The 20718-nt window shown below is 36.0% G+C and overlaps 1 protein-coding gene across 13 annotated transcripts in view; it reads right to left on the reverse strand.

The window, feature by feature from the left end:
* Nucleotides 1-5077: 5077 nt before the first annotated feature.
* Nucleotides 5078-20718, reverse strand: part of MATR3 (matrin 3) — a 46499-nt gene continuing 30858 nt past the window's right edge. For 7 of the 13 annotated variants that reach the window (XM_078067456.1, XM_078067457.1, XM_036088836.2 and 4 more), the window contains 13 exons: nt 17569-17630; nt 16552-16593; nt 16096-16208; nt 15447-15499; nt 14884-15009; nt 14176-14301; nt 13821-13988; nt 12247-12378; nt 11747-11790; nt 11276-11651; nt 8904-9270; nt 8309-8430; nt 5078-6284 (listed from right to left, as the gene is read on the reverse strand). In XM_078067456.1, the coding sequence (XP_077923582.1) occupies nt 6234-6284; nt 8309-8430; nt 8904-9270; nt 11276-11651; nt 11747-11790; nt 12247-12378; nt 13821-13988; nt 14176-14301; nt 14884-15009; nt 15447-15499; nt 16096-16208; nt 16552-16553 (1680 nt within the window). In that variant the 5' untranslated portion in view covers nt 16554-16593; nt 17569-17630 and the 3' untranslated portion in view covers nt 5078-6233. The remainder of the gene's footprint in view (nt 6285-8308; nt 8431-8903; nt 9271-11275; nt 11652-11746; nt 11791-12246; nt 12379-13820; nt 13989-14175; nt 14302-14883; nt 15010-15446; nt 15500-16095; nt 16209-16551; nt 16594-17568; nt 17631-20718) is intronic. The other 6 variants (XM_078067452.1, XR_013445831.1, XM_036088839.2 and 3 more) reach the window with 6 other exon arrangements.

Consider the following 20718-nt stretch of genomic DNA (forward strand, 5'->3'; position numbering starts at 1 on the left):
TGAACAGGACTTAGACACTAAGGTGTAGATGTGGAGTAGGTAAAGGTTTTTGCAGAAGGGTGATGTGTGCCTCCGTATTGCAGAATACTGGAAGGGCAGAGGCAATTCCTCCAGGTTGGGCCAAGCCCTTCCCAGCTCATGAGACTGGTCAGTGGGCACCTGGGTGGCTCAGCTGGTTGAGTGTCTGAGGCGCTCAGTCGGTTGAGCGTCTGACTTTGGCTCGGGTCATGATCTCAGGGTCCTGGGATAGAGCCCCTGGGATGGAGCCCTGAGCTCAGTGGGGAGTCTGCTTCTCCCTCTCCTCTCCCTCTGCCCCTCCCCTCCTTGTGCTCTTGCTTTTTCTCAAATAAAATCTTAAAAAAAAAAAAAAAAAAAAGCCAGACACACCTGGTGCTTGCGAGAAGTAGCCACAATCAGGAACATGAATTAGGAGGTACCACTACAGCTTCACCATCCACCACACTAATAATAAACTGCCATACCTTCCCCCACAGGCCCTCATGACACCACAAAATAAACTACCGAACTCACACACAAGAGAGCAGAAACTGGGGATTACCCTGATAAAAGTGGAGTAATAAGAAAAAGGAAGTCCATATAGACTTGTAGTTGCCAAGAAAGTAGCCAGAATCTGATTGCTAATGCCTTTTGATGTTCATAGCCAACTTCTTTTTAAGATTTTGAAGTAATCTCTACACCCAACGTGAAGCTCGAACTTAGAACCCTGAGATCAAGAGATGCATGCTCTACCGACTGAGCCACCCAGGCACCCAACTCTTAAAAGTGAAGAAAAAAAGTCATTTAAATCTCAAGAGTCAAATAGCCAACAAGAAACCACTACTTCTGAGTTAACAACGCTGGCAAAGTTGAGCACGTAAGAATTAGTCCTGCTTTACAATAGGCACATGCAATGATTTAAACTTGAGTACTGTCCTAATGAAAGGTGGGACATTCCTGATGGTCTTGGCATAGCCCATTTGCATCAGGTCTTCATATTTTTAATTTTTTTTTTTTTTAAAGATTTTATTTGACAGAGAGAGACACAGCGAGAGAGGGAACACAAGCAGGGAGAGTGGGAGAGGGAGAAGCAGGCTTCCTGCAGGGCAAGGAGCCCAATGCAGGGCTCAATCCCAGGACCCTGGGATCATGACCTGAGCCGAAGGCAGATGCCTAACGACTGAGCCACCCAGGTGCCCCTTTTATTTATTTATTTTTTTAAGATTTTATTTATTCGACAGAGAGAGAGAGAGAGAACAAGCAGGGGGGAGTCGTAGAGGGAGAGAGAGAAGCAGGCTTCCCACTGAGCAGGGAGCCTGACGCGGGGCTCGATCCCAGGACCCTGAGATCACGACCTGAGCAGAAGGCAGACGCTTAACCATCTGAGCCACCCAGGCACCCCGCATCAGGTCTTTAGAACCAATACTTCATCAATGCTACCATGCATGAAGCATAAGGACATCATGGATTAGAGGTCATTAAAGCTGTACTTAATGCCATTCTCCAAGTTTACTTGGGGTGGGCACCTAATGTCCATTTTTTGGTCTACTAGACCCAATATAGACCACCTTTCCTTTTCACAGTTTTCCTATTTCCTATTGTACATCTTTACAGAGTTCTTAAATTGTGTGGAAATTATAAAACTTTCTAAGGCTAGAACTTCAGGTTCACAGAAAAGCCAGGGCTAAAAATCTTTTTTTTTTTTTTTTTAATTTATTTATTTGACAGAGAGAGAGAGAGCGAGAGAGGGAACACAAGCCGGGGGAGTGGGAGAGGGAGAAACAGGCTTCCCGCGGAGCAGGGAGCCCGATGCGGGCCTCGATCCCAGGACCTCGGGATCATGACCTGAGCCGAAGGCAGACGCTTAACGACTGAGCCACCGAGGCGCCCTAGGGCTAAAAATCTTAAACATAAATCCTTTAAGTATGTTAACATGGTCTTAAAAATTACCTTCCAACAATCCTCACCCGTACTTTGTAATTTAATACAGTTTTATCTTTTACCTAGTACTTTAGTTGAGCTCCACCCAGTATCAACTATAGTTTATCAGCAAGTTAGATGTACTTGAGTGATGAGGTAGCCATTTCCATTTTCCCATTCACTTGAAACTTCAACTAGTTGTTACCAAGCCTTATCATTAGTTCCTATGTTATTAAGTGATACAGTGGGAAAAGAAACATTTAGCTAGGCAAAATAGTGAATTCCCAAGACTTCTTCATGTTTCTGCCCCAGTAACTTTCCTTGAAATGTCTGGTTGTAGCCAGTTCCCAGAAAATTACAAGACTTTAATGTTCCGAGCAAAAGATAAGACACATCTGGGAGGGGCGCCTGGGTGGCTCAGTCGGTTAAGTGTCTGCCTTCGGCTTGGGTTATGATCCCAGAGTCCTGGGATCGAGTCCCACATCGGGCTCCCTGCTCAGTGGGAAGCCTGCTTCTCCCTCCTCTCCCTGCCGCTCTGTCAAATAAATAAAATCTTAAAAAAAAAAGACATCTGGGAAAGCAGTACCTAGGGCTCTGAAATGGGGTATCTCCCATTGGTGGATTTTTAAAGTTTTGAAAGAGTGCGAGGGGGGGGGTCCCCAAGGGCCTGAGATCATAACCTGAGCTGAAACCAAGAGTCACTCAACTGACTGAACCACCCCCCATTGGTGTTTTTTGTTTTAATTCTTTGCACAGGCTTCAAATGGTGATTATTTTCTAGCATTTCCCCTAGTTCTAGGTTTGGAACAGTAACAAAAGCAGTACTCAAGCAAGAGTACCTGAAGCAGGCATGATTACAACTCCCTAGCCAAAATACTTCTTTGGCTACAGGTGAAACTATCATTCTCAAAGTGTAGCTTCTTCGCTTGATACCACCATCACCTGGTAACTTGTTTAAAATGGAAATTATCAAAACCCACCCAAAACCTAGCAAAGTGGAAATTCTAGTGGACCCCATCCATATTTTAACAAAGCCACCAGATGATTCTGATGCATGCTAACATTTGAGAACCACTAAAGGAAAACAATCATTTTGTTTGTATACTAATGCTGACCCTAAGAAATCTTGGCCTCACCCGTCATAGGACTTGCATCAAAGTGAAAGGGTATTTTATTTAAGAGAGATCTTATTTTGGGGGCGCCTGGGTGGCTCAGTCGGGTTAAGTGTCTATCTCTTGATGTTGGCTCCGGTCATGATCACAGGATTATGAGACTGAGCCCTGCTTCAGGATCCACTCCTGCTTTGGGCTCTCCCTCTGCCCTTCCCCCACCAGCTTGTGCTATCTCTTAAAAGCCCTACCCACAGAGCCAGCCAGCTGCCCTGGAGAGGGCATTTTAAACCCCAGCTCAGCAAACAGCTCAGAGTTGCCAGGGAATACCCAATCCTAAATGCATTACCATTCAATACTTGAGCTTTTAGCTATACTAAGCCATATTCTGTAATGGAGACCAATAAAAGAGCACACAGAGCTGCTCCTAGCCATAGTGCAAATTATGTTAAATAACCCACACAGACTGGACCAAACACTTTACTGCTCTGATTTTTTTTAAATGATTTTTTTGGTAATCTCTACACCCAACGTGGGACTCAAACTCACAATCCCAAGATCGAGTTTGCATGTTTCATGACTGAGCCAGCCAGGCACCTGATTCTGATTTTTAAAAAATTGTTCTACAGTGTTCCTGCAGATTCGACTACATCAGCCTCCTTTTAAGGTTATTTGAAAGAGAGAGCTTGAGAGGTGGGGGAGGAGGGGGACAAAGGGAGAGGGAGAGCGAATCCCAACCAGACTCCATGCTGAGCACAATGCAGGGATCGCTCATGGCCCTGAGACCACACCTGAGCCAAAACTAAGAGCCAGATGCTTAACTTACTGTACCACCCAGGCACCCCCACCACCAGCCTGTTTCTGTCACAATTTTCACTCAGGTAATACTACATTTTACTGTTCAAAGCCACTGAAATCCACTGTGAACAAAGCTAGACAAAAAATAACGGTATTCTTCCCCTGTAACTCTAATACCTGCCATTAATACTTAATAGGGTGCATTTTGTGTTCCACATCACTGGGTGAGGAAAGCCATCCCTCTTAGAAGAATTCAAGAGAATGGATATAACCTAAAAAATTTCCTTAGAATTTTATTATTTAGACTCTACAGGAAGTTAGTGTACTCTGTGGCCAGAAATTCCTGTTCCTCATTAATAAAATTTCAAATCAAACTTTTACAATATAGCTAGCCAACTCATGCCTTTATCAGTCACGATCAAATCCCAAATTTACCAGCAATAGGCTTAAAAAAATAATAATACATACTCAAGGTGTTTTTAAAGGTTTCCTTCACAGAGGATTAACCTAAAATTAAACTGAAGGCATTTTAAAATGATACTGGTAACAACGTTCTTCAACTTTATACCAGGTTTAAGTGAAAACATTCCTATGAAAAAAGGTTTGCCATAATCTGGGAAATACTAATAGCTTATTTATGAAAATTTTTGCTTTCTAAATGTTATCAAATGAAGATACTGAACTTTCTCTTCTACAGCTTGCTACAGCCAACAATGTCGGACCTATGAAAAAAAGCTATCACTGACAGGAAACAATTAGGGATTCCAATACACACACGTTTTCTGTTGCTTGCTGTTAGTTAACAGTTGGAATTAAACAAAAGTGGGTAATTAGTAAAGGCCAATATTAAACTGCAGAAATAAACTGGCGAGGATTTTTTGTGCACGTCACATTAAGAAAATGTTAACTGCCTTTCAGAGATACACCATGAAATTTTGATATATCCCTTAAACACATTCAGACCTAAGAGTTCCAAAGAGAATTCCTATTAAGTTCTCGTTTTTCTTAAAATTAAAAATGTTTTTTGACAATAGGTAAATCCCTTACACCAAGAACCCTGAAAGATTTTGAAAAGCTGGTAGAACTAATTCTTGATATTCCATGTTATTTCCAATTTTATTATTTGATACTTAGGTCTAAACATGAGCTTTTGCCATTTCTTCACCCTTAGCGTTTTAACCTCCAAAGGTTTTTAAAGCCCACGAATAGCCCGATTTTTATGTAACAGGAACAAGAAATCCACCAGCACCAAAAACTTTAAAACTCAGATCTTTAGTAGCAGTCTTTAGAACACTCTAGATTAAAAATGTAATAATTTGTTAAAGCATGCAAAAAAGTGTAACAGTGAATAAAAACCACAACTGACAAAAATATTGGTTAACATTCCAAACATGTATAACCAATGAACATGGCCTAGGTTTTTTTTTATTGGTATTCACTTCAGAAACTTGAATCCACAGATATAAGCAGTATATTACCAGAAAGTTACAAGTAAACACAGATTATACATGCAAATTTCTGTTCACAAAGGTCACATGTGCAGGTATATGAATTAGAAGCGTGCGTCTAGATTATGGCCAAACTGTTTTTAAAATGCAGAAATGTAAAATTACATCTTGAAATATGAAGAGATGGTCTACACACTTCAAAAATCAAATGTTGCTTATACCAGATGTATGACAGCTACAGGATTCAAGTGACAAGCAATAAGATCTCAAGAAATTAATACTGCTCAAAGAGAACGGGAATATTTTTACATTTCACTGAAAATACATTGACTACTAGAATACGAAATCTAGCAGGAACTTAGGGGAAAAAATTACAAAAATCTAAAGCCAATTACTTAGTATTTCTTATTACCTAAACAACAGCATGACATTAAAAGAAAACTGCACCTGCTTTTTAATTGCCAATCTCATATTAATGAAGATCTCCAAATAAAAAGCAACCCAAAAAGCTTCACACTCCAAATGAAAAGTCTGCAAGGCTCAGATTAAAATGTGGAATGTTTCAGATGAAAGTAATAAAAATACAATTGGTTTTGTTCTTTATTGAATGGAATCAAAAGTTTTGACATTTCTTTGAAGCTTGGAACTAAATTTCATTTCTCTGAATGGATTCTACATCTTTTTTCTTAGTGGTGCAAGTTGTCTTAAGTAGCGAGTCAGTCTCTACAAAGTACTTCGGTCTGTTACCATTCTGATAAAACAAAAACAATTCTTCATTAACTTAACCGTATATGTATTTTTGCTGTAACACTTAACACATGAACAGACATCTATTATTTTTCCACTAAAACAAAAGAGTACAATAGTTTTCTTCTAACTATCAGTATTGTATTTAAAAAAGGTTAACATTAAAAACAAAGAACCATTATTTTCTTTGAAATCGTTAAGCTTCTTGCACATCTTAAGCTTCCTTCTTCTGCCTGCGTTCTTCTGCCAATTTATTCAGAAATTTCTGAAAAGAAAAAAAAATTACAAGGATTAAGTCACCTAAGAAAAACTAAATGGATGAACTCCAAAATAAAATATTCTATCCAAGTTTATGAATTTGAATGTAATTTAACTGTAACATTATCAGTTGTTTGTAAAGATTCAGTTATTCTTAAGTCAGTATACAAAACTAGATCACAGTACATAAGACATAAAAAAAATGGTAAAATGTGAAAAGATTATTTCAACTTAAAATTAACATTAATTTACAGAGATAAGAAAACAAAGATCATACTTGCATAGAAGAACTGCCACTGCTCCAAGAAAATTACATGCGTTAAAATAACATGCGTTTATTCAAATAGTGCATCTTCCATTAAAGTGGGGAAACATTTTCTTAAAGGTAGTAAATATTTTGTCTGTGGGCCATTCTTTATTTCAACTACTCAATTCTGTTACAGCAATAAAGGCAGCCATAAACAATACTTAAATGAATGACTACGGCTATGTTCCAAAAAAACCCCCACCTCACCTACAAAAGCAGTGACCCCTGTATTCCACCTGTAATTTCTAGAGTTCTTGGACATATTAAGACATTAATAAGTAACCCTCCCCCCCAAATCTAAAACACCCGAAGTTTCTTTACTTCTGGGTAGAATTTCTCAACTCTATAGTTACTCCCAATTGATGAGAGGGTTAAAAGGCATTGGAAAAAACACTCAGGAAAGTATCAAGTTATTTATCATTAGCAAAATATTATATTGCATAATACATTTTAGTGAAGTCGACAAAGTTCCTTTAAAATAGAAATAAGTAAGAGAGCCGCCTCCAATAAACAAATGAAAATTAGAATAGCTAGAAAATATTAGATAGCATATCATTTATAAAGTATCAAGCATTAAGAGACAACTTTTGTATTTCAATACTCTTCCATGTAATACACAATTTCTGCTACTAATGGAATTAAACCACCATTTTTTTTTCATATGCTAAATGCAAGATACATCTAGGTAGCAAAGAACACCTTCATTTGATTTCATCGGATTCATTTGATTTCATTTCAAACTAGTGACACAGCCAAGAACTGGCATTATTTCCTAAATTCAAGGCTATCTACCCCCCCCAGGCTATCTTTATCCATCTAAATCAACACACAGAACATGTTTGATAACGGAATACTTCAATAGCTCTCTACTATAAAACAGTGCAAAAAACCAGGTTATTTATAATTAATGAGTTAACTCCTTTCAAGTTTTTCCCTAGTTATCTGTTTTAATACTCAGTCCTTAAAGAAGTCAGTAAAATACCAAATTTCAAAATATCCAACTAGGAATTTGTTATACTTCATTATGTTTTATTTACTCATTTATCCTTATATCCCACTGGTCATAAAACTCAAAGAATATCATTATTAATACATAATTTAATGGCAATATAAAAATCATTAAGTATGAAGGGACATGGCACTTCACAAAGTTGAAAAAGCTTCTTATTATTCCACTTGGCTTTCAGGCATCCAGAATCTTCCAAATAAGAGAAATTATATTCCAATACCCATTTGGGAATATTTAGATAACTTTAATTATAACAGAATTTATAACATGGCTAGAAAATTATTCAATTATTTAATTAGAATGTACTATAGAAAAAGGCTCAACAGAAGTTCCTAGAATTCATTAGACTGCTTAAGGCCCATCAACAAAGAAATGAAAGTGTCAGGGGCGCCTGGGTGGCTCAGTTGTTAAGCATCTGCCTTCGGCTCAGGTCGTGATCCCAGGGCCCTGGGATTGAGCCCTGCCTCGGGCTCCCTGCTCTGAGGGAAGGCTGCTTCTCCCTCTCCCACTCCCCCTGCTTGTGTTCCCACCCTCACTGACTGTCTCTGTCAAATAAATAAAATCTTAAAAAAAAATAAAAAATAAAAATAAAAGTATCATCTCCAGGATAAGGCATTGTGATGGGTCTACAGAAGGTACCATACACATTTTACTTTGCATAAATACACACGATCTATTTTCATAAAGGGACTCTCCTCTTTCGATTCAGCCTTACCTTTAATTTCTGATAATGAGGAAGGCTGCTGCAATGAGTATTCTTTGCAACTTCTTCATTTGTATAAAAGAGTGAACACAGCTTACAGTAAAACCCTGTTTTAGGTATCACATAGTCTATACCTAGAACACAAACATACATTCTTACAAATTTAGTAAATCGAAAATTTTAATTAGTGTTCTCAAATCTTTTTTCCGTCATTATTATGTGAATGAGATAATATCTGTGAGAAGTCCAATATAACCTAAGCTAAAACAAAACAAAAACCGTATCATTAGTTAATTGTACTTAACTGATGTTTAAGGTCCCACCTAACTGTACTCTTAAAAGGCAAAAATATAAAAGATTAAAAAAAAAAAGCAATGTGAAATACTCAGAAACCTTTATGTGGAGAAAGAACATATTGTGAAATGGTAACAAAAGATAATACAAAATGAGGAGAGCTGGTTAAGTGGAAAAGAAAGAATATATCAATTAAGATTTACAAATTGTTCTGCAGAGAAATAAAATTTAAAACGGTATCAGAGTTTATGTAAGACCAAGTACTAAGAACTTGGGAAGGGTGAGAGGGGAAGAACAAAGCCTTAAATCTCACCAACAGGAACATTGGGCTGATATGGTCCAATTCTATACTCATCTGGGATTGTATAGTCCTCCTTGTTTTCATCACTTTGGCCATCTGCATTTTCACTTGTATCTTTGTTGGGATCATCAGCATTCTCAGCAGGTTCACCGCCTGGTTCTGTATTTTCCTCATTTTTAATTCCATTTTCCAACGCTGCTTCGTTTTCTTGATCAAGTTCCTCGATCTTGTCCACCTTAATTTCAACCAAACCATCATCATTTTTGTCACCAGATTTAAATGCCATGCCCGATTTACGAAGTTTCTGAAGTTCCGAATCTTCCTCATCACCAACCTCATCTAGAGTGACAAAACCTTCCATACTCCCTGGGAAACGACGCTGTTAAGAAAGACAAATTTACTCTGCAACAATTATCCTGCAGCATCCCTTCCATCTGCTTTACTTGAAGGGAAAGGGATAGCATCTTTGTCTTTATTCATTCTTTCAAAATACTGACTTTTTCCTTTCTCTCCCAAAATCACTGTCCTTTTCTTTTTTTTTAAACAGCTTTGTTTTAAAACTGTATAATTAAAAGCTTGCCTCACATGAAGAGCAGAAAATAAATAAGGACATTGTATTCTACACTTCTTAAAACTATTAGGCTGCAAGGGACTATATCAAAATGTGATTTGATAAAAGTAGTTCAATGGTATCCTTTGGAAGATAGTATCTTATGATACAACTGTTATTTAGAGAACACTCAGTCTAAAGTATGTAGTGGTTAAAAAAGGAAAGAAAAAAAAATCAAGCTCTGGAGCATGACTGCCTATGTTTAAATTTTGACTCTGCCGCTTATAAGCAGTATGACCAAGGACAATTTACTGAACTTGTCTATGCCTAAATTTTCTCATTCATGAAACCAGGTTAAGAAAGATAGGTATCTACTGCTTACAGTTACTGCGAGGATTAAGTTTATTAGCATACACAAAGAGCTCATAAAAATGTATAGCATGTAGTAAGTATCAGCTCTTAAGAGTGCAAACATATTATACGACAATCATCCACTTCAGCCAGAAAAATAACTTTAAAACCAAGTTATGTCTTGACTAGGCGCCTGGGTGGCTCAGTTGGTTAAGCGTTGGCCTTCGGCTCAGGTCACGATCCCATGGTCCTTGGATCCAGTCCTGCGTCAGGCTCCCTGCTCAGCAGGGAGCTTGATTCTCCCTCTGCCTCTGCCCTTGCCCCCTGCTCGTGCTCGCTAGCTCTCTCTTAAATAAAATCTTTAAAAAAAAAAAAGAAGAAGAAGAAGACTGTTATGTGACCAAGCCATTAAAATCTGGAGGCTAAAAATTCGTCTTCCAATAGTTGAACATTGGTTACAAAGGACCAGTGGACCAGGAACACTAAGATCTCATTGAAAGAGCCATTTAACATAAGGAGCTTCAAGGGCATTTTAATGTTCTAATCCTTAACACAGATATCAGTACACCATGGTCTTTTACTATTCTTTATGCTATGTATATAATTTTATATTTGTATTCACCTTATATGCTTATCTGTGACGTGTGTTCTAAGAAAAATGTTTTAAAAGCTACTGAATTATCTAATATAGCTTATGTTTCTTTCTCAAATAGGAAAATTTAAGTTTAACAATTTTTATTTATTTTTTAAAAAGATCTTATTTTGGGGGCGCCTGGGTGGCTCAGTTGTTAAAGCGTCTGCCTTCGGCTCAGGTTGTGATTCCAGGGTCCTGGGATCGAGCCCCTTATCGGGCTCCCTGCTCCGTGGGAGGCCTGCTTCTCCTTCTCCCACTCCCCCTGCTTGTGTTCCCTCTCTCGCTTGCTCTGTCAAAATCTTTAAAAATAAATAGATAGAAAATAAATAAAAAGAAAGATCTTATTTTTAAGTAATCTCTACACCCAACCTGGGGCTCAAACCCACAACCCCAAGATAAGAGTTGCATGCTCCACTGACTGAGCCAGCCAGGTGCCCCAAGTTTAATAATTTTTAAGTGAGTGGCAAAATGTTTTAAGTATCTTGGGTCAATTAACTTATTATAAACTCGTATCTCCCATCTTTTTAAAAACAAGCTGGACTAAAAGGCTGCCTACCTGCACTTATACACTACCACTATAATACACAAATGTAGATTTAGGTCTTCCTCCTTCCTTAGTAAAAATTTCCTTCTGTGAGTTGACACTTTTTAACAACTATTATAAAAAGTCTTATTTAACCTATTTATTGCAGAGTTTACTTTTAAATATTTATATTATGGTTCATGACTGACTTTTTCTAATATAAGTGACTAATTCTCTTTAATCTGACCCTGCTAGTGTAAATAGTATGAAACTTTTATCTGATCTAGTTTTCTATCAACACAGGTCAATATACAATCTTCCTTTACCTTTTTTAGCTTTTTCTTTGCAGCTGCCGAAGCACTGGCATTTCCGTCTTTTTTCACAGCTTTGTCCGAAGGTTCCTTTTTCCCATCAGAAGCCACATCACCTAAATTAGCAAGATCTGTCTCATCTCCCACTGAACTGCCACTTTCTAGCAGTGCTGCTGCTTCTTCTTCATCTACAAGTAGCTCATCTTCAGATTCAAGAAGCATGTTAGGTTCTTGCTCAGCTTGGTCATCCTTTGTATCTTTTTCACCATCTTCACCTGATTTCTCTTCTTGTTCTTTACCTTCAGTTGTACTTTCAGTCTTCTGGGAACCATCAATCTTGGATTTCTTATCGCTTGGAGATTCTTTGCCATCTGGAGAATAAGATCTTTTCCTGAAATCAAAAGGATACCCCCTCAATTAATTCTCCTGAGTTGGAAAACAAAAGGTGAATATACCAGTATATATACACACACAAAATGAAATTACCGAGATTTATCTTTTTTCAGTAAGTCAATGCCTCTGTTGGGAATCTAAAAGACAAAATTTCGTATCAGTTAAATAAATGTATTAGAATATGCTCATGTGCAGATTATATAATTATGCAATTAACTAATAGTTGAGGAACATTCTTTATATCAACTAAGCTTATTCAATCCCAGTAACCATACCTAAGAATGTAAGTAAGCAGTTCATTACAATCAACATTTCAACAGAGCATAGAGCCAGTGGATAGTAAGTATTTTGGTAGCAGAACTCAAGTTCAAATAAAATCTTAAAATAGATAAAAGCAATAAAGGCATTTTTAACGTAACATCATTAAAAAAACAACAACAACAAACTTCTACTAAAGAATACCAGGGGAAAAAAGGTTGCTATCTTTAAATAACCAAATCCTATATTCTTAACAAATAAAAGTATTTAAGAATGTCGTGGCTTGAAATATGTGAAACAAGCTTTATAACGATGACAAATCCATTACTACATACCCTCAGTACCAATTTTTTATATTTTTCAGACAAGTCTACTTTCACACATCTCCCCTGAAACCAAAGGGCCTTTTTCAAACAGTGGTCAACCATTGCCATTGCATCTTCTCTGGTCTCCATCTCAATAAAGGCCTTAAAAAAAAAAAAAAAAAAAAAGCAATCAGCTTACAAGGTATTACTTAATACTCTAAGAAAAAATTAACTTAAAAAGTCTGGAAAGATACAAACTCAAAATGCCATATACAAGAGTTAACAACAACAAAATAAAGATGCTTTTTTACTCTGAATTTTTATTTTTATTTATTTTTTATTTTTTTAAAAGATTTTATTTATTTATTTGAGAGAGAGAATGAGAGAGCAAGAGAGAGCACATGAGAGGGGGGAGGGTCAGAGGGAGAAGCAGACTCCCTGCTGAGCAGGGAGCCTGATGCGGGACTCGATCCGTAGACTCCAGGATCATGACCTGAGCCGAAGGCAGTCGCTTAACCAACTGAGCCACCCAGGTGCCCACTCTGAATTTTTAAAACGAAAAACCACAAGTGATTATAAACTGGTATTTTTTGCAGACCAATTTGGCAGTATCAAAGTAAAGAAAGTATGAGGATACAATATTCTAATTCTGAAATTTATCCTTCAATTACATGATACAAATATGTAAAAATGTATATGCTGCCAAGTCCATAGCACCAATGGTACAGTCCAAAAACCTCTAAATATCCATCAACTCAGGAAGTTAAATTTGTTAGTTTACTCAATGCAATCACATATAAAGTGGAAAGCAACAGTATAATGTAATACCACTTGAGGCAAGGAAGAAACAGTATACCTACATCCACACACGGGGAGATTTTTTTGGATGCAAACTTGGAATACCATCTTTACTTTCCAGTTTATAGTTTCTCAGTATTTACTAACTGTTTTACACACTGAGAATCTACTGTGACTTAAAAAAATATCATTTATCAGTTAGGCAAAGAAAATTTAAAATTTATCTATGAGAAGATAATTATTCTCCCTTTATTAAAAATGAAGATACACACAAAAAACCTTGAAGCACTGAGAAATAATCTTAAAAACTTTTTATTTTTATTTTTTAAGATTTTATTTATTTGAGAGGGAGAGAGTGAGAGAGAGCATGAGAGGGGAGAGGGTCAGAGGGAGAAGCAGACTCCCCACTGAGCGGGGAGCCCGATGTGGGACTCGATCCCGGGACTCCAGGATCATGACCTGAGCTGAAGGCAGTCGCTCAACCAACTGAGCCACCCAGGCACCCTCTTAAAAACTTTTTAAAAAATTTTATTTAAATTCAATTAACATATAGTGTATTATTAGTTTCAGAGGCAGAGTTCAGTGATTCATCAGTTGCATATAACACCTAGTGCTCATTACATCTCATGCCCTCCTTAATGCCCATTACCTAATTACCCCATCCCCCACCCCAGCAACCCTCAGTTTGTTTCCTTTAGTTAAAAGTCTCTTATGGTTTGTCTCGCTCGCTCTCTGATTTTGTCTTATTTTATTCTTCCTTCCCTTCCCCCATGATCCTCCTTAAAAACTTCTACATGTGGTATTACCTGACTTTTCATCCTCATCAGTATATAATTTTTTATTTTTCCATAAGGCTCAGCAAGCTTGAGAACTGCACTGTCAGAATAGCCAGAATGAGGTAAATTGCTGAGATGTATCACACGTCCAAGCTCCTGCTTTTGATCAAACTTCTGGTCTGGCTTCCCCTCAGGTTTCTAAATAATAAACAAGCACACAAATAAAAAAAGGCAAATCAAATGGTGACAGGTATGCTATAATTATTTGTTAATAGATAAGGTAATTCTAGTTATTAGCAACAACTTAAAGTAGCTAAAGTTAATAAATATTAAAATGATGTATTAAATGGTTTGTGGTACAAATCTGGAAAAAATCGGTAATTACCTTTATTCTTTTATACTTCTGTGATAAATGAACTCTCACTGGCTTGCCAAATACTAATGCTGGTGTGGTTGTATAATAATCCACTGCAGCTTGAGCATCCTCTGTAGTTGCCATTTCAATAAATGCCTAAAATTGGACAAAATTATCATTTCTGAAACAAAAGAACAATGCCAAGTCTTTCTAGATATATTTAATCATTAGAAAGCATTTTTAAGAGTCTAAAAACAGAACCAACATTGCTAATTTGCTATTATTTATTTATTTAATTATTATGCTATGTTAATCACCATACATTACATTATTAGTTTTTGTAATTTGCTATTTTTTTAAAAGGTCATCTCAGATTTTACTATCTTCATGCTACTCAAGTGTCATTATGTCTACTGTATTTGAAACAATAATTTGGCACCCATTTTGGTAAAAGTTTAGAATGGCTTCTCAAATAATTATCATCCTTTATAAAAGAGCCCTTATAATAATATAATGACAATTTTACTGCTTAAGGACCACAATTAATAAATTTACTAAATAATCCATTAGGCTGAGAAATTAATGTTATTGACATACTTCAACTCTGCTTTTTTCTCTATTAAATTCCGTATTAATGATTTAAAATTATATTGAGTTCTTTTTATAATACAAAATCATGTAATTCCTTCAGGAAATATATTAGTAATGAATAAATACTACACTTATTTCAACTCATACCTCATTAATTTTATTTAGAATCAGATGATTCGAAATGACTCCAAACGGTTCCACCAGCTGTAATAGTTGATATCTCAAGTTTTTCCCTCGCTGAAAATCCATGATGTGAACAACTCGGCTTGTTTCCTATCCATTAGGAAAAAAATCAAGTCAAGAAGTCTCTTTAGAATCAAGATGAAACAAGTTATATATTAGAAGTTTCAAGTCTAAAGTTAACCACACCAGATTAAGTATTTAAAACTACTCATTAACATTCTAGAGAATTTTAAAACTACACAGGAAATCAGATTCACTGGGATATATCCCAAAGTTTCAGAAAGCCTCTGCAGTTATTTTTAAATAGAATACTGTACACATAAATGGGCAGCAAAATTTGGTACACTCAAGGTGAGATCTCTATACTATGGTTATATGAAAAAAGTCATGTAAAAGCCTGATGGTTTTTAAGCAATAGCAGTCTTTCTATAATAAAGAACTACAATACAGGTTCAATTTATAGAAATCTCGAAGTTAAATTACATTTCCCCAAAAAACAAAGTAAAAGAAAGAGCTGTATTACTGACCACTCTGCCTTTCTGCATGTGTCTTGGTCCTTGCAGGTTCCCATTTCCAGCACCTTTATGGAGAAAAAGTGGTTTTTTTAATCTTATAATAAATATACTTAACAGTTTTAAGTGAAAAATGAGACATCTTCCTTTTTTAAAGATTTTACAGAGAGAGAGAGAACACACAAGAGTGGGCTGGTGGGGGGGCAGAGGAAGAGAAGCAGACTCTCTGCTGAGTGCAGAGCCTTACAAAGGGCTCCATTTCAGGACACTGAGATCATGAACTGAGCCGAAACCAAAAGTAGGGACACTTAACCAACTGAGCCACACATGCACCCCTCTTTTTCTTTTCTCTATTTAAAAGTAGGTTCTACACCCAGCCAGGAGCCCAATGCGGGGCCAGAACTCACAACCCTGAGATCAAGACCTGAGCTGAGATCAAGAGTCGGACGCTAAACCGACTGAGCCACCCAGGCGCCTCAGGAAAACAGGACATCTTTCTAACACAAATCAGAGGTTACCACAAATATAGTAAGAACCATGTCTTCTCATGTGATACGATGTTATTTTTGGATAGTTTTTCAACAAGCCTTCTTTTACCTCTAATCACTGCATTTCATTTTTATGGTAAAAGCTCTTAGGGAAAGGTAACAAATTTTATAATCACCCAGATTTCCTCTTGGTCCAACTGCTGGTCCCCCAAGATGAAATGAGGGAGGTGGAGGTCCCAGAATTCCTGGTGCTGGGTTTGTAGACTGCTGCAGCATGAATGGATCACCCCTAGTAACGTGAGACATAAAATGTAATGAATGACAAAGAGGTCCATCAGAAATAATTTAAGATTTATTGTTAAAATACCCCTTTAGTGATTATAATTCCAATCGTTGTAGGCATTTATATGTGTGAAGTAACTAGGGAAAAAGCTATAACAACAATAAAATAAAAATCACTAACATAAAAATTAGAATTCTAAAGATTCTTTTACCCACAGTGACTTATACCAAACTCTCATACTTAATGAAGATACTCAGAAAACATTTTTTGTTTATAAATTTTGAAAGTTTAACCTGAATTCCTTATAATGATCTCCTTTATAAACAAGAGCTTAAAAATTTTAACTTACATTGTGTGTCCTGTATCATTGTCAGGATTCCATTCTGGGTAGCTTTAAAGAGACCAGAAAATTAACTTTAAAATAAAACTGTCCTTTTCACAAAATAGCCTTGTTTGGCCTTTAAAACAGAGTTTATTTATTAGTGAAGTTATAGGAGAGTCTAAGTGTTAGAAATATTACAGTTTAAAACATATCATATAGATACTTCCAAAAAAACCTCCAGAACTACAAAATAATCCAAATGAACAAGAATAAACTTGTTCTGTATTGAAAATGTAGGTAATATATGTTGAAGTTTAATTTTTAAATTTATTTGGTAAGTCATAAGGAGGAAAAAGTGCTGCATGGGGAATTGGAAATGTTGAGTATACAGGGAAATAAGGACCAACCACAGATTTTCCTTCTCCAATTGTAATACCAATACCAAAAACAGAGTTGAGTTGTTGACACTAGAAAGAAAAGAAAGCCCCAACAGAGCTAGACATATGTGAAAACTGGCATTCTAGTAAACAATGGGTATGTGTGTTTAGGCAGGGAGATATGAATTCAATTCCATTCCAGCAGCTTAAAATCAGAACCAAAGGTAACTCAAAAGCAAAAAATATATATTGACGGATTCTGCTTGACAACTTGTAATTTCTAATGACTTTTCCCCTTTTCTCTATCTTCTATATTTTTAGAGCATGTATTAACTGTTATTGAAAATGCTTGAGTCAGAATATTCTATGTATCAAAGGCCATCTTTAAGTCTATTAAAAATTCTTGCAATTTGTAGAAAAAGAGCCATTGTTTATTTGTCCTACAAGTAATATTAAATAACAAAATACCACTATCACTGAACTTAATATTCCAAAAGAGAGATTCCAGATCTAAACATTTTGTTTAAAATTGGTAAACTCTGGTCAGTATCAACTATGCAGTGGTAACAATGTGCATATTACAAGCAAATGATGAACTCCCCAAAACCAATCAATGGCTGTTTCTGATTCACGGTACGGATGCTTTAAAGGTATTTCAAACTCCTACATTTCAAGAAGAAGCTGGCATCGACGACTGTGACTTGCTCCATTGATATGTTGACTCCACTCCTGCAGCAAAGTAAATTAGTAGAATTAACAAAAATAAAGCTAAAATATTTTCATTTGAACCAAACTCTAGGAAGTTAATTTATATGCAGTATGACAGATGGTAGAAACACCTGACCATTCACTAGTCACAATGAATTAATTTAAAACCATTTCTCTGAATCCTTGTAGCATGATCCTGCCCTCAAATACGCCATGCACATTCTTGGAAAAACTGGATAACTTGGTTAACATACTAATAGACCTGACAGGGAAGAGATAGAGTTAATAAAGATCAAGAATAATAACTGACCTTGAGATCAGCTAGACATACTATTCTCTGCTGTGGACCAAATTGGATTATATATATTGTATCATTAGAACTGCTTTTATATAACTCTATGGTAAAATATCCATGCTTCTATTTTTCTAGAAATGTTATAAATGTAGTTAAAAATAGACTTTCATCATTTTATCCAGCTTTGAGGCATGTTCCAAGTGTACTACAGCCATGAAAAGCTAAGATTCAACAGGAATGGCTTTTCTAGAAAATGCTCCCCATTTATCAAAAAACTAAGCTCCCATTATATTTCCCAAAAGTAAAAAAGCAAATTTCAGGAATGTCTGTTCCAAATTTTAGGGAGCGGAAACACTATATTCATCGATATTTGTTCTCCTTTGTGGTTATTTTTAATTTAAGGGATTAACTTCTTCCCTATTTTATGCAAATAAGCTTTCCTTTTTAAAAAATGCACATATAAATGATCAATGTTTTAGACAACTGAAGAAAGAGGAGTTAGGAAAAGTAGGCTCTGCAGTCAGACTGCATTCCATTCCCAAGGTGCCACTTAGTAGACATGAATCCTTGGTATGTATTATTGAAATTTACTATGATTCAATACTCTCCTAGGATTTTGTGTAAAGTGAATGACTAAAGGTAAACTGCTTATCAGAACATTGCCAGGCACATAAGAAGTGCTCAAAAAAGAAAAAAAAAAATGAACTGTCATTACACTGCTTATAAAGCTATCTCGTTTTACAATTCCTGCTTTACAAGTATCGTTGTTTTACAAATTCCCACAAAATGAGGCAAGTTTTGTCACATCCACACTACCTAATACATTGTATTTGGAATATAAAACAGGGTCAGGCAATGTTTTTAAAAGGGGGTCTCACTTAGAGCTGAACTAAAATAAGAAACCAAATTACAAGAGATACCTTCTTGAAAAGCTTCAGAATGGTATTTTATAAACCTAATTTAAAAAAAATGGATTTATATTACAACAGCTTACAAACTTCCTCTGCCCTAAAAGAATTAACTAAAATCCTGTGAAAGAACTATGGAAGCTGTATCTCAAATCTAGATTGTCTTTTAAAAATAATGGCTAATAGCTAAGGAACTTGAAATCTCTCCAGCTGGCTCCACAACCAGTTATTTGGGATATAAAAAGTTTGTACTTGCAAAGCAACAGACCACTGACTTATTGGAGGACACTTTTAAAATGGCTGTTAAGAAGAGGCGCCATAGGTAAAGTTCACAAAATTCGTTAAGAGGGATTAAACAAATACCTTAACTTAGAATTTTCTGAACTAAAAATATTCAGATTTTATTTAAAATGTCCTTGAGAAGCAGTGTGTTGGGAGAGGAGTAAAAGTTACCCTATTAGGCACGTTTCTAATTCATAGGAGATGGAAAGGGTATCTAGTTGAACAGAAAACTATTTATATCCAATCCTCTATGCTCTTTAAAGTTTCAAACTTATGGTAAAAGTGTAGCTGGTCTTTCAAAGTACTAGAAGGAAGGCCAAGATCAAAGAATTATTATGTACCTCCCAAACCAACCCATTCCTAATCTGCACTACACCACACCGGATCTTTGGTTTAAAGTGAGGATTAAGAGTCAAAAGGGTTTTTAAAAAACCTATATCCTTGATTCTACATTGAGGTAGCTTTCACATCAGATTAAGGTAAAAGGATTCACGTTTTGAATGTAGAAGTTCTATAGGAAAACTATATTCACCTTGATGTCTTTGAGATACCTAAATTATATAAAGAAAGGATAATTTTGGAGAAGCACTTCTGGAATGGCAGAATAAAGAATTTAAGGGCTTCTAGAATAATACTAAAAGGAAAAATATGAACCCAAGTGACAAGACATGAAAAGGCTGTAGCGGGCACTTTGCTTTAAAGTGAAAAGAATTTGAGGGAAGTTTGAGGTTGTGGAGAAAAGCAATTTGACATTCTAAAATGACCTAGAAAGAAATAAAAGCAACACCATCGCTGAAAGTCACTTAAAATATCAAATAATGATGACAAATTAGATCACGTTTTTCACCTAAAAGTTCCTTATTTCATAGTAAGATGAAGTTTTGCTCATGTAAGCTATTTAACACTACCACTCAGTGAAAAGAACAGATTTTCCAAGTTATGCAGCAATACCAGAGAGCAGGATTAAATGTTTAAAAATTTTCATTATCTACTTTCACCACAGGAATTTTCTCTCAAGTCGTTGTTTCTCTATCAGCTATAAAATGAGAAAGGACCACAACTAAAGGTAAATAATTATTTTTTCAATAACACAGATACCCAGAAAACATGAGCTATGTTAAGGAAACTGGAATACATTGAGAATCCAAGTGCTTAAACTTCTTTAAATTGGCCCAATCTACAAATATAAATTTTGTAAATCAATCAATCAATCAAAGGGCCTCAAGTAATTCTTAAATGTTCCCAATACTGTGGCATAATACCAAAACCAGCTAGGGCTTAAGCATTTTTACAGGTTTAAAATACTTCTTGCACTAGGCAGGGTATCTTACTCTTGAATCCAAAGTTTCATCAGATATTTTAAAACTGTTCTTTTGTTAATTTAGACTCATTTAACTATAGTGATTTATTAATATTATTGTTCAGGAACTAATAGGCAGCAAAATTTGGAGAGAAAAGATTAATCACATATAATACAGAAACTTTTCTCTGATTAAAGCCCTCTTGTGGTTTCCTTTTGTGTTCCTTTAGTGTTTTTCTATGTGCAAACAAGGGTAAATACTGCTCAAAGTCAGAATAAGATTTCCAGCAACAGCTCTTGATGTATGAGGACTCCATTAGCAAA

This window comes from Halichoerus grypus, chromosome 2 (assembly GCF_964656455.1).
Source record: "Halichoerus grypus chromosome 2, mHalGry1.hap1.1, whole genome shotgun sequence".
NCBI classification, from domain to species: domain Eukaryota; kingdom Metazoa; phylum Chordata; class Mammalia; order Carnivora; family Phocidae; genus Halichoerus; species Halichoerus grypus.